Source organism: Acanthaster planci, linkage group LG15 (assembly GCF_054643075.1).
Source record: "Acanthaster planci isolate LZ-2023a linkage group LG15, COTS_SCS, whole genome shotgun sequence".
Classification (NCBI taxonomy): Eukaryota; Metazoa; Echinodermata; class Asteroidea; order Valvatida; family Acanthasteridae; genus Acanthaster; species Acanthaster planci.
In genome coordinates this window covers 1,575,578-1,588,494 of record NC_141791.1, presented here as the reverse complement: position 1 = coordinate 1,588,494, position 12,917 = coordinate 1,575,578, and the positions used below count along the sequence as shown (strand labels likewise).

The window sequence follows — 12,917 nt, the reverse complement described above, 5'->3', positions numbered from 1 at the left end:
CTGCATGTTAGCAAACTTTTTCCCACAAGTTTTTGCTTTTTATGCTTTTTTTCTACCAGGTTTACGCATGCCGATTGTATATTTTATGCAGGAACAAACGCATGATTATTGTGCATCGCGAGCTACGTCGCGTCATGCCCGTTCCATTGTAGAGTTGAAGGGGCAGGAAATCAGTCTACCGTCCACGTTCAGGGAAGGGCGCCATCAAGTGCTTGCATCATCACCATCACGCCGAAAACATGTCGAACGGAGAATTTTACTTGCGATATTACGTCGGCCATAAAGGCAAATTCGGCCACGAATTCCTCGAATTTGAATTCCGACCAGATGGTGAGTAACCATAGCTGTCATTAAGATAATTTGAAACGTTAAAAGAAAGGAATTTAGTGCCCCAAAATGATTACATTACATGTTACGTTTTTGCATCACGTTACGTTGAAACTGGCGGCCGTTGGTGGCGTAGGCCAATGCCTACTCCTTTTCTTTTTTTAGGCCTTAGGCCGTTTTCCAATACTTAACTTCGTCTCTGTCTCAGGCTTCGTGTAGGAAGCCAATCCTCGAATGTGGGCCTGAAGCGTTTAACTTAAATTGAAGTACTGTAATCAGTGGTAATGTTTGGCTCTTTTGCACCTTTGTTATTCGATGTTTTGTGGCACATTAAGTATCAGACTTACTATTGTGCTTATAACCAGACCGCAAAGTCAGGAAGTAAAAAAAACAGTTGAAGCCTGAGACCAAGCCCAAGTTGAGTATTGGAAAACGGTGAACAGCTAGAGATTTTTTTTTTTCGTGTGAAAAAAATCCATTTTGCAAATTGATTTGTGACCCCCAACTATTGGAAAGTCTCTTTCCGCCCAAGTATTACACTTCTATGCTTCTTTTGTGGATTAAAGTTGTATTTTCGGGAAGTTGACGCTGTGTTGACATTACTATCGTGTTGATAGTAATAAGTAAGACCTGTGATAAATCCCCATACTTCACAAATATTTAAAAAATACAACAGGTGTTCAGGCTGCACAGTAAAACGATGTTCGTCATGTCCTCTTTCATTTTCCTTTCAAGTTTTAGTGGGTTGACCATTAATTTTTGAGAAATTCTCACCCAAAGCAGACTGCCCCTAAAAATAGAAAAACGAAAAAAATTTCACAGAAGGCAATCTTCGAGAACAACCAAAATGACATAATCATAGGACGTTTCATGGATAGCGAAATATTAGCCATTTTGAAAATGTATCCCTCTGCAAAACAGCTAAAATAGTGCCACTTTCGGACCCGATTGCATCCAAATTGCTGAGAATTGGGAGCCCTGAATCAGGGCCAGAGGTTTAGTGCCATATTTTTTCAATTCCCCAGTTCCTTGGCTCACAGGACCCTCTAAATTATAATATAGAATATTTTTAGTGTATAACTTTTGTTAATGAGCTCAGTGGACATACTTGTGGCCTATTTACAAGGGTGCACCCCTATCTGGGCACAAGCCGAGTACGGTCATGAATAAAACAATGTATGACGTTGCATGAGTGAATGCGGCATTCGTCATGGTTGCTTTTTCTTGTATGACATGGTACGAAGGCTTCTGTTACTGACTTGAGCCCGTCTGTACTCCATGTTTGCCCAAAATTTCATTTTTTTCCTTAACCCTCCTATGCTGAAGTCACTCTTTGGGTCACTTGGTAAACACCTCAAAGAAGCAATATCAGATTGCACTGTTGTGCTGCCCAACAACTGTGCTTCACTGTTTCATGTGCATCATTGTGCAGTAAACCAAATGCAGTGAAGAGGACTGCACAAAAGACCCTGGGTCATTTTGTGCTGGCAACCAACTGTGCACACACTGAACCTGTGCATGTTTGTGTTGCATATAGAAAACACATGCAAGAGAGTGACTGTGGGCACTTGTGCATATTTGTGTTGTAAAACCAAAGGAGGGTTAATGTACCCAACTTGTGCCTGTCTCTACTCAATTTAAAAAAAACCCAAGTATGAAATTGTGAGTGCATGAGGAGCACAGATGAGCGCAGGTCAGTCATGTCAGGGACATACATGTACCAGCTCATGCAACGTCATACGTTATTTTATTCATGGCCATACCCAGCTTGTGCCCAGATAGCATCTCCCTGTGAAACTTAGGGTCATGCTGTTTAGCATCAACAAGCGTCAGCGAGTGTCAACAAAGCATGCATAAGTTATTCAAGCACTTTTAGGCATTTTTTTAAAATTGACAATATTAAGGAGGCGCCTACCTATCCCTAGGCCTGAGTCATATCCACTCTAGGGAGGCTCATACATGTAGATTTGCATCTATTCTTTCTGTTTTCTTTTTGACATGATCTTGGAGAGGATGTAGACTCCGTGATGTCATCCCGACCACAAAAATTGATATTCTTGTGGTCGGAATGACATCACTGAGTCTTGATTCTTCTATCTGATTGGCCAGTTGGTGGCTATTCCATATTTCACACTCAAAACTCAAAGGGGCAAAAAAGCTATGGGGAAAATCTGCAGTATCATCTGTTGACTAAACTCGTAACCTTTACATCAAATATACCTGAAATTTCACATTTATGCGCTCTGAATATCTCCCACACTGAACTGGAAAGGTTTCAGTTCAGTTATTTTTATCATAATACAACAAAAAATGAGGAAATGTGCAAATCCCTGTTCATGCTTTTGCATAGCGACCACCATCTCTGGAATAGACTGGTTCCTTTGTGCCATTCTTTTCCATTGAGAACAGTGTATTGTTGTAAGGTGTCTCTTATGTAACTAAGGAAAAGCTTGCCCCAAATCACGAGGTATGGCAACAGTGGCTTTAGTACGGAGAATTTAAATTGTTTGGTTTACATGAATTTAAAGAACTCACTTTACCAGATTTTATTCAAATTTAACTCAAAAAAGGCCTATTGTATTTGCTGGGCCAGGAATCTGGTAAATTTGTATGTAACCATTGTGATCGATTTTCAATATTCTTTTCAGGCAAGTTGAGGTATGCCAACAATTCAAACTACAAGAACGATGTCATGATCAGAAAAGAGGTATGGATAGGATTGTTAGCGGGGGCCTGTTTCATATTTGCGCAGCCATATTAATGAGAGATCAGTGGTAGATTATGGAAACCGTTCTTAAAGCTGTCTTGAAATCAACGGTGCTGCTTAGCACATGATTTCATGCTTACAGAGGTTCCACATATTTCATGGAGACCGTGAGTAGTAAGCAAAGCCAAGGGCATGCTAACCTGGGAGGAAACTTTTCCTCGAACTTTAATGTCATAACAAAAGAAATCCCTATGCGCAATCGTAAGCACAACCAAGCCAAGCACTGTCATGAAATGGTGCTTAAGGTTAGCATATTTTTCTGCTACTGTAAGCACAACTTTCCTGCTAACTGTTAAGCAGCTCCGTGAAATTGAACCGTGGCCTAAGTGTTTGGCCAATCTTGAAAGGATAGATCATGTCTGGGACTGGTGTTTGGTTTCATTAACCACAGGCCCATCCCATTTAGTGAATGTTTTATACCAGTCAGCCTCTCTGTCCCAATCTGTGCTATCCATCCATTGGAACCTTCTTCTCGAGGGAGTCATTTGTGATCTTGTCAATCGAATCATCTTTCTTTTGTTAATGAAAACAAACACCAGTCCCAGACATGGTCTACTCAGTCAAGACTGGTCTAACACTTAGACCAGGGCCCAATGTCACAGAGCTGCTTAACAGTTAGCAGGAAAAGACATTCTTCCTGAGGAAGCCATTTGTGATCTTGTCAATTGAATCTTCTTTTATGAACTGTTAACTGTTTAACGGGATGTTATCAGACCATTTTAGAACTCATGTGGGTTCCAAGCCTCCCTTATAATTTGTTTTCCAAATGTGGCGTTAAAACACTTTAAAAAGTATGTTTTATGACAAATATGAAATGATTCATCGGAGCAGACAGGTAATAATTTGATAGGAAATTTCATTTTATTCTTTCATTCATGCTTTCAAGTCCGAAAAATGAAGACGCAACCTCGATGTCAATATCAATATGGCCGACTTGAGACTAAGGTCCATTGCTTGGTAGCTGACATCCTCCACCTAAGGGAGAGATTTGATCACTTTGGTGACTTGGTCCTCTTACTAGATCTTCCATCGACCTGGTTCTGGATTTAGATTGATGAATGTCTTGATTTCTTGCTTTTTGTCGTGCATCCCAGGCCTATGTCCACAAGGCTGTCATTGAAGAGCTGAAGCGAATCGTTCAAGACAGTGAGCTAATGCAGGAAGACGACGAGCTATGGCCACAGCCGGACCGTGTCGGACGCCAGGAGCTGGAGATTGTCATGGGCAACGAGCATATCTCCTTCACCACCAGCAAGATTGGCTCGCTCATTGATGTCGGCAACAGCAGGTGTGTGTCAAAACAGGGTTGACCTGGGATGTGTTTTCTTTACAACCCTGATTAGAAATGTGTTTCTTCTTTGGTCATTGGTTGGGCATTTTTAAAACTTTGCTTATCCTTATGCTGTGTTATTGTGCCCACAAAACAAGAACCAAAGATGGGACTCGTTTATTGCTGGTTCAGTAATGCAGCAGAGTACTTTTGGGATGTTTGAGTCCCTTATCAACCAAATTTTATTTGCAACCAGAACTAAAAATGGAAAGTTTACAAACAATTTTACATAAATTCCTCAAATTGATGTTGTTTCACTCAAGATTTTCTGAAAACTGAAATTCAAATTTGTAAAAACTGAGTCAGTCTTGTAAAGGATAGATCCATAATTTAACAGTATTGAAAACCTATTTTCACCACCTACCCACAAGAATCAAGTTGACAGGAAAACCTCTTAAGTGCCAATAATTTTGATTTTTTTTCCCCCCGATCCCTTTCCATTTCTTTTCTTTCAAGGGATCCTGAGGGTCTGCGCATCTTCTATTACCTCGTCCAGGATCTCAAGTGTCTCGTCTTCTCACTGATTGGTCTACACTTTAAGATCAAACCCATCTAGTTGCCCTCTTGACACTTTGTATCTATTAGTTGATCCCCCCCCCCAGTTGTCCTGTACATCTTTTTGCTTCTTGTGTCTAGTTCATACAGAGGTATCTTAGAAGACAAATTTCATCCATTACCTTGTTCCATTAGGATTGATGGTGCATTATTTTTCTTGTTCATAGCACCCTCCATTGTCAAGTGTGTCAGAAAGTGAGGAACTGCACTTTGGAAATTAACTTCCTTGTGAAATACACTCGATACTCTTTTGTTTGTCACTTTTGCCATTACCCCATAAAAGTACAATTTTGGAAGTCAAATGCCGCAAAACAGAAGTACAGTCAAACCTCGTTAATAAGAGGCCCTTCAGACTTGGCAAATTACCTTGTCATAACAGGAACCTTGTATTATCAGGAATGAAAACAATGACAAACAAAGGATTGGGACCTATGATTATCCTTGTTATAAGCAGACTCTTGTATTAACAGTGCTCTTATTAACGAGGTTCAACTGTAAACATCTTCATGATGTATTTTCACGTCATTTTGAAATGTAAAAATTCATTGGAGTTGGTGATTGATCACAACCTTCTGTTTGTATGTGTGGTTTTCAATGTAGATGTATTTTCACGTCAATAAATATCAAGCCAAGTTTCTTTTACTTCTTTGTAGATACCTGTTGTTATTTTGGCGGGTTAATTTCGATTCACGTCCATTTCCCTCTAAAGGATAAAGCTTTAAGCGACGCTAAAAGCTCAGCTGACATTTTACTAAGCTGAATCACAGGAATGCTAAAAATGTGTTCATAGAATTTCTTTCAAATTTTCCCAAAATAGTTGTGGATGACTGAGAATGCATTGTAAGGATTATGGAATGTTTTTTATGCCAATTTCAAGCAAATTCAGAACTCCAAATTTTTTTTTACCCAAATTGATTCAAACTGCCTTGCATTATTATTTTGACCAAATTTTGAATTTTCTTGAAAAATCTCCAAAATGCTTGTAGATGACTCAGAATGTGCTCAGAGGAGTTTGAAGCGTCTCTTATGCAAATTTCAAGCAAATTCAGAATTTCAAAGTTTTTGATCCAAATTGACAAAAACGGCAAGGGGTTAGCCTTGCATTTTTATTCAATTTTGACCAAATTTTGAATTTTCTTCAAACCTCTCCAAAATGCTCGTAGATGACTCAGAATGTGTTCCAAGGAGTTGCAGGTATCTTTTTATGCCAGTTTGAAGCAAATTCAGATTTTGGAATTTTTTGACCCAAATTGATAAAAACAGCAAGGGGTTAGCCTTGCATTTTTATAAAAGTTGGACCAAATTTTGAATTTTCTTCAAACCTCTCCAAAATGCTCGTAGATGACTCAGAATGTGTTCCAAGGAGTTGCAGGTATCTTTTTATGCCAATTTCAAGCAAATTCAGAACTCCAAATTTTTTTTTACCCAAATTGATTCAAACTGCCTTGCATTATTATTAAATTTTGACCAAATTTTGAATTTTCTTGAAAAATCTCCAAAATGCTTGTAGATGACTCAGAATGTGCTCAGAGGAGTTTGAAGCGTCTCTTATGCAAATTTCAAGCAAATTCAGAATTTCAAAGTTTTTGATCCAAATTGACAAAAACGGCAAGGGGTTAGCCTTGCATTTTTATTCAATTTTGACCAAATTTTGAATTTTCTTCAAACCTCTCCAAAATGCTCGTAGATGACTCAGAATGTGTTCCAAGGAGTTGCAGGTATCTTTTTATGCCAGTTTGAAGCAAATTCAGATTTTGGAATTTTTTGACCCAAATTGATAAAAACAGCAAGGGGTTAGCCTTGCATTTTTATAAAAGTTGGACCAAATTTTGAATTTTCTTCAAACCTCTCCAAAATGCTCGTAGATGACTCAGAATGTGTTCCCGAGAGAAAGAAGCGTCTTTTATGCAAGTTTCAAGCAAATTCAGCACTCGGAATTTTTGACCAAAATTGATAAAAACAGCAAGGGGTTAGCCTTGCATTTTTATAAAATTTTGACCAAATTTTGAATTTTCTTCAAACCTCTCCAAAATGCTTGTAGATGACTCAGAATGTGCTCACAGGAGTTTGAAGCGTCTCTTATGCAAGTTTCAAGCAAATTCAGAATTTCAAATTTTTTGATCCAAATTGACAAAAACGGCAAGGGGTTAGCCTTGCATTTTTATTCAATTTTGACCAAATTTTGAATTTTCTTCAAACCTCTCCAAAATGCTTGTAGATGACTCAGAATGTGCTCACAGGAGTTTGAAGCGTCTGTTATGCAACTTTCAGGCAAATTCAGAATTTCAAATTTTCTGATCCAAATTGATAAAAACAGCAAGGGGTTAGCCTTGCATTTTTATTCAATTTTGACCAAATTTTGAATTTTCTTCAAACCTCTCCAAAATGCTCGTAGATGACTCAGAATGTGTTCCAAGGAGTTGCAGGTATCTTTTTATGCAAGTTTCAAGCAAATTCAGCACTCGGAATTTTTGACCAAAATTGATAAAAACAGCAAGGGGTTAGCCTTGCATTTTTATTAAATTTTGACCAAATTTTGAATTTTCTTCAAACCTCTTCAAAATGCTTGTAGATGACTCAGAATGTGCTCACAGGAGTTTGAAGCGTCTCTTATGCAAGTTTCAAGCAAATTCAGAATTTCAAATTTTTTGATCCAAATTGACAAAAACGGCAAGGGGTTAGCCTTGCATTTTTATTAAATTTTGACCAAATTTTGAATTTTCTTGAAACCTCTCCAAAATGCTCGTAGATGACTCAGAATGTGCTCGCAGGAGTTTGAAGCGTCTCTTATGCAAGTTTCAAGCAAATTCAGAATTTCAAATTTTTTGATCCAAATTGACAAAAACGGCAAGGGGTTAGCCTTGCATTTTTATTCAATTTTGACCAAATTTTGACTTTTCTTGAAACCTCTCCAAAATGCTCGTAGATGACTCAGAATGTGCTCACAGGAGTTTGAAGCGTCTCTTATGCAAGTTTCAAGCAAATTCAGAATTTCAAATTTTTTGATCCAAATTGACAAAAACGGCAAGGGGTTAGCCTTGCATTTTTATTCAATTTTGACCAAATTTTGAATTTTCTTGAAACCTCTCCAAAATGCTCGTAGATGACTCAGAATGTGCTCACAGGAGTTTGAAGCGTCTCTTATGCAAGTTTCAAGCAAATTCAGAATTTCAAATTTTTTGATCCAAATTGACAAAAACGGCAAGGGGTTAGCCTTTCATTTTTATTCAATTTTGACCAAATTTTGAATTTTCTTCAAACCTCTCCAAAATGCTCGTAGATGACTCAGAATGTGTTCCAAGGAGTTGCAGGTATCTTTTTATGCCAGTTTGAAGCAAATTCAGATTTTGGAATTTTTTGACCCAAATTGATAAAAACAGCAAGGGGTTAGCCTTGCATTTTTATAAAATTTGGACCAAATTTTGAATTTTCTTCAAACCTCTCCAAAATGCTCGTAGATGACTCAGAATGTGTTCCCGGGAGAAAGAAGCGTCTTTTATGCAAGTTTCAAGCAAATTCAGCACTCGGAATTTTTGACCAAAATTGATAAAAACAGCAAGGGGTTAGCCTTGCATTTTTATTAAATTTTGACCAAATTTTGAATTTTCTTCAAACCTCTTCAAAATGCTCGTAGATGACTCAGAATGTGTTCCAAGGAGTTGCAGGTATCTTTTTATGCCAGTTTGAAGCAAATTCAGATTTTGGAATTTTTTGACCCAAATTGATAAAAACAGCAAGGGGTTAGCCTTGCATTTTTATTCAATTTTGACCAAATTTTGAATTTTCTTGAAACCTCTCCAAAATGCTCGTAGATGACTCAGAATGTGCTCACAGGAGTTTGAAGCGTCTCTTATGCAAGTTTCAAGCAAATTCAGAATTTCAAATTTTTGATCCAAATTGACAAAAACGGCAAGGGGTTAGCCTTGCATTTTTATTCAATTTTGACCAAATTTTGAATTTTCTTGAAACCTCTCCAAAATGCTCGTAGATGACTCAGAATGTGCTCACAGGAGTTTGAAGCGTCTCTTATGCAAGTTTCAAGCAAATTCAGAATTTCAAATTTTTTGATCCAAATTGACAAAAACGGCAAGGGGTTAGCCTTTTATTTTTATTCAATTTTGACCAAATTTTGAATTTTCTTCAAACCTCTCCAAAATGCTCGTAGATGACTCAGAATGTGTTCCAAGGAGTTGCAGGTATCTTTTTATGCCAGTTTGAAGCAAATTCAGATTTTGGAATTTTTTGACCCAAATTGATAAAAACAGCAAGGGGTTAGCCTTGCATTTTTATAAAATTTGGACCAAATTTTGAATTTTCTTCAAACCTCTCCAAAATGCTCGTAGATGACTCAGAATGTGTTCCAAGGAGTTGCAGGTATCTTTTTATGCCAGTTTGAAGCAAATTCAGATTTTGGAATTTTTTGACCCAAATTGATAAAAACAGCAAGGGGTTAGCCTTGCATTTTTATAAAATTTTGACCAAATTTTGAATTTTCTTCAAACCTCTTCAAAATGCTTGTAGATGACTCAGAATGTGCTCACAGGAGTTTGAAGCGTCTCTTATGCAAGTTCCAAGCAAATTCAGAATTTCAAATTTTTTGATCCAAATTGACAAAAACGGCAAGGGGTTAGCCTTGCATTTTTATTAAATTTTGACCAAATTTTGAATTTTCTTCAAACCTCTCCAAAATGCTTGTAGATGACTCAGAATGTGCTCAAAGCAGTCAGAGGCGTCTTTTACGCAAGTTTCAAGTGTTCAAAGGACTTAAATCTGTCTTTATGCAGGTTTCAAGCATATTGGAGCTCTGAAAATGTTTGACCCAATAATACAAAGCTGCCAAGGGTTAGCCTTGTATAATGAAATTTAGACCAAATTTTTCAACCTTCCTAAAAATACTTATAGCTGACTGAATTCCCAAGACTAAGATTTGTTTTGCAAGTTGGCACTTTGAATGTTGGACTCATTTGACAAAAATTTGATTAGCTTCACCTTTTGAATTCTTACTTTGATCATGAGTTTACAGATCAGTCCAAGTTTGATCCCAAACAGTTAAAGTGTTTGATTTTTCACGACAAAAAAAGCTTCACTCGATTGCAATTCCTGTATATAATATAATGCACAGAAATGACTTTAATTCAACAGCAAAGATTCCCTTATGAAATCTGTATTTCAGAATTGACCATATATACACAATCTTGAATATTGTTAACAAAGTCCATTCAGTTGTTGTAAAATAAGGTTTTGTTTCTGATCCCATCTGCTGTAGTACGCCAAACTCAATCTTTCAATTTTCAGAAACTATCACAGAAATGAAGTATTTAACATATGAACACTAAAGTTGAAATCTGGATAGCAATGAGGAAGAGGGTTAGCAAATTGGAAGTCATTGCAGGCAGCAAATTTATCAAAAGCCAAACTTTTAAGAATACCAAACATTTCCACAGGACAACATTTGCATTCACAGTTACCAATTTCACTGTCAACCGGATAAAAAATGCAACTAATCAATATCAGTGGAGATGGAATAACGTCTTCACAACAATTCACTGATGAAAAGGTTGATACAAGTCTAAAAGCATGTCTTAAAGCAAGAACAAGAATCACATCAAAGCTTAATTCATTGCAGAAATAGGAAAGAGTTCCATATGCGGACGACACTTGACATCCTGGGTTAAACACTTTCACATTGGTCTGAAAACTTCTCAAAGTGTTTTCCAAGTAAACGGCATTGTATTTTCCCTCCTAAATTGGGTGACTTTTCTCGAGACTTTTTGCTTTCTGTGGCTAATAGGTCAATGTAGGGAATAATTACTGGCGTCAGTATATGGAACTCTGTCAGAAAAAAAGCCTTATAAAATGCATCATAGCCAAGTACGGTTATTTATTCATGAATTTGGCAAGATGTAAGCCGACAGAGTACAACCATTAATGCAGACTGGTAAGCTTTCTGTAATTTTTGTCAGCATGTTGTGATTGTTACAAGTAAAAAAACTACATACATTGTGACAAGTTAACTACTTATATGAAGTTAATGCACTCCATGTTACACAATTTTTTGCTTGATTACGAACTTTGCGAACGAAAACAAATTGGCTAGTAATTAAGACTTTCAATCAGGACATCAGCATGGTAGTTATCACTCCACAATGGGTGCTCAATTTGGTGCTGCCTCAACCTAGAGGTTCCTCCAGCGGCTCAATGCTCTGGAATGGCGTGCCATTGGCCAAGACCAGACACTATGAAAAAAAAGAGACAACAGAAAAAGGGGACAATTTTGGAAAATATTGACATAAATGGTAAAAATCAAGGGAAAAGAACATTATTTCAAAAATCAGTTGAACCTCGTTAATAAGAGCAGAGTTAACACAAGATTTTGCTTATAACAAGGAAATTTGTAGGTCTCAGTCCTTTGTTTTGCATTGTATTCATTCCTAATGATGCAAGGTTCCAGTTATGACAAGCCAATTTAAGGAGGTTTGACGGTAAACCATTTTAAGGATTCTTATCCACTTTCAAACTTGCCGATGTTCAATTATACAAAATGCCTTTTAGCCTTACCTTCACTCAAACACTGTCACAAACATCAGATTCCTGACCAATTGCTGGCTGGTTGTCCCATCTCATCTGTTCAAGAGCCCGACAGTTCACTGATCTATTAGGATAAACCACACATAAAATGAAAAGTACAACTTAAGCCCCCCTCAAGAAAACTAGCAAAGAGAGCAATGTATAAAATGCCCCAAATTTTAAGTTATTCTTTTGGGATTATTAAAAGATAGGTGTGGTCCTAGACAGAATTGAGTGTTGAATTGAATTGAAAACTGAAACAATTTCTTTACAATGAGTTAAGTTGGCTTGAAAAATGCAACTTCCAAGTACCTGTAAAAATGCCTCTGATGGCATTAAGGCTGATCACACGGGATGTACCTTCCATAGAATCCAGCAATGTAACAACATCAGCATTGCTACCAACACATCTTCCTGGACGATCATCCATTTCCAGTCATCCCTCTCTTCCACTGAAAATAAATGGACATGCGTTTGTAACAATTCTTTTTCTTTAGTTTTGCACTGATCATCAGGGAAGTTGTCACATTGTTTTTCCTGAATTTTATTAGGTATGACTGGTAATAAAGTTGGTTTTCCAAAACACTGTCAAGTTGTTAAAACATCAAACCTAAAGTTTTGGAAACAAAAGTTTAAAGCATGTTTTTCTATTATATTCTATCAATGGAAAAGATCTTTGCAAAAAGGGAAGATAGTGTTCCAAATTTGAATGGTGTATCTTCAAAGATTTCAAATGAAGCTAAAACCAGTAAAATAATGTTAACAAATATGTCACGAGTAAATGCCACAGTAAAAATAAATTTGAGAGCAGGCAAATAAATCAATAAACATCCTGGTAAGGTTAGTGAAAACAGGGCCACCACGTGAAGGTCCCAGGATACCAGCCCCGCACGCTTTCGGCATCATCGGGCCCATCGCTGGACAGAGGGCAGCCCCTTACGGCACGCCACACTGCCACTGTCCGGTCCGCCCTCCCGAAGGAGAGTGCCCTAGCTTACATCACGTGCCGCCCTCCCACCCCCGGGGGGATGAAAGGACGTAGCAGCGTTTGCCGACTCTAATAACAGGGCCACACCTCTATTGGAGTGCCTCCGAAGAGACACCCCAGAGATGCAACTACCTGCACCTTTAACATCGACAACCGCGGGGTTTCCGGGCCGCTGCTAGGGTCCGTGCCTCTCGGCAGGCACTGCCGACCCCTTTCGCCATGTGCTGGGTTTCTGCCGCACGTCTCGCATTGGGGCCCCCCAGCAAACTCCAATTAAATCGCCGCACTTCTCGCAATTGGAGCGAGCCCCAATTTTTAATTGGTATCGCCGCACCCACCTAAGCCCTAACGACATAGGGATATAGGAGATCCCATAGTCTTGA

The 12,917-nt window shown here is 38.0% G+C and overlaps 1 protein-coding gene and 1 long non-coding RNA gene across 2 annotated transcripts; one reads left to right on the top strand and one right to left on the bottom strand.

Annotated features, from left to right (window-relative positions):
* The first annotated feature begins 171 nt into the window (after nucleotides 1-171).
* On the top strand, nucleotides 172-5,621 carry LOC110974588 (protein mago nashi homolog). Its single transcript, XM_022226336.2, has 4 exons — nucleotides 172-330; nucleotides 2,976-3,034; nucleotides 4,189-4,382; nucleotides 4,881-5,621. The coding sequence occupies exons 1-4, from the start codon at nucleotides 240-242 to the stop codon at nucleotides 4,978-4,980; spliced, it is 444 nt and encodes a 147-aa protein (XP_022082028.1). The 5' UTR covers nucleotides 172-239; the 3' UTR covers nucleotides 4,981-5,621.
* Nucleotides 5,622-10,084: 4,463 nt separating this feature from the next.
* Nucleotides 10,085-12,428, bottom strand: LOC110974367 (uncharacterized). Its single transcript, XR_002597577.2, has 3 exons — nucleotides 11,859-12,428; nucleotides 11,538-11,631; nucleotides 10,085-11,215 (listed from the first exon to the last, which is right to left on the bottom strand). It is a non-coding gene; the product is annotated as an uncharacterized LOC110974367 (long non-coding RNA).
* Between the last annotated feature and the right edge of the window lie 489 nt (nucleotides 12,429-12,917).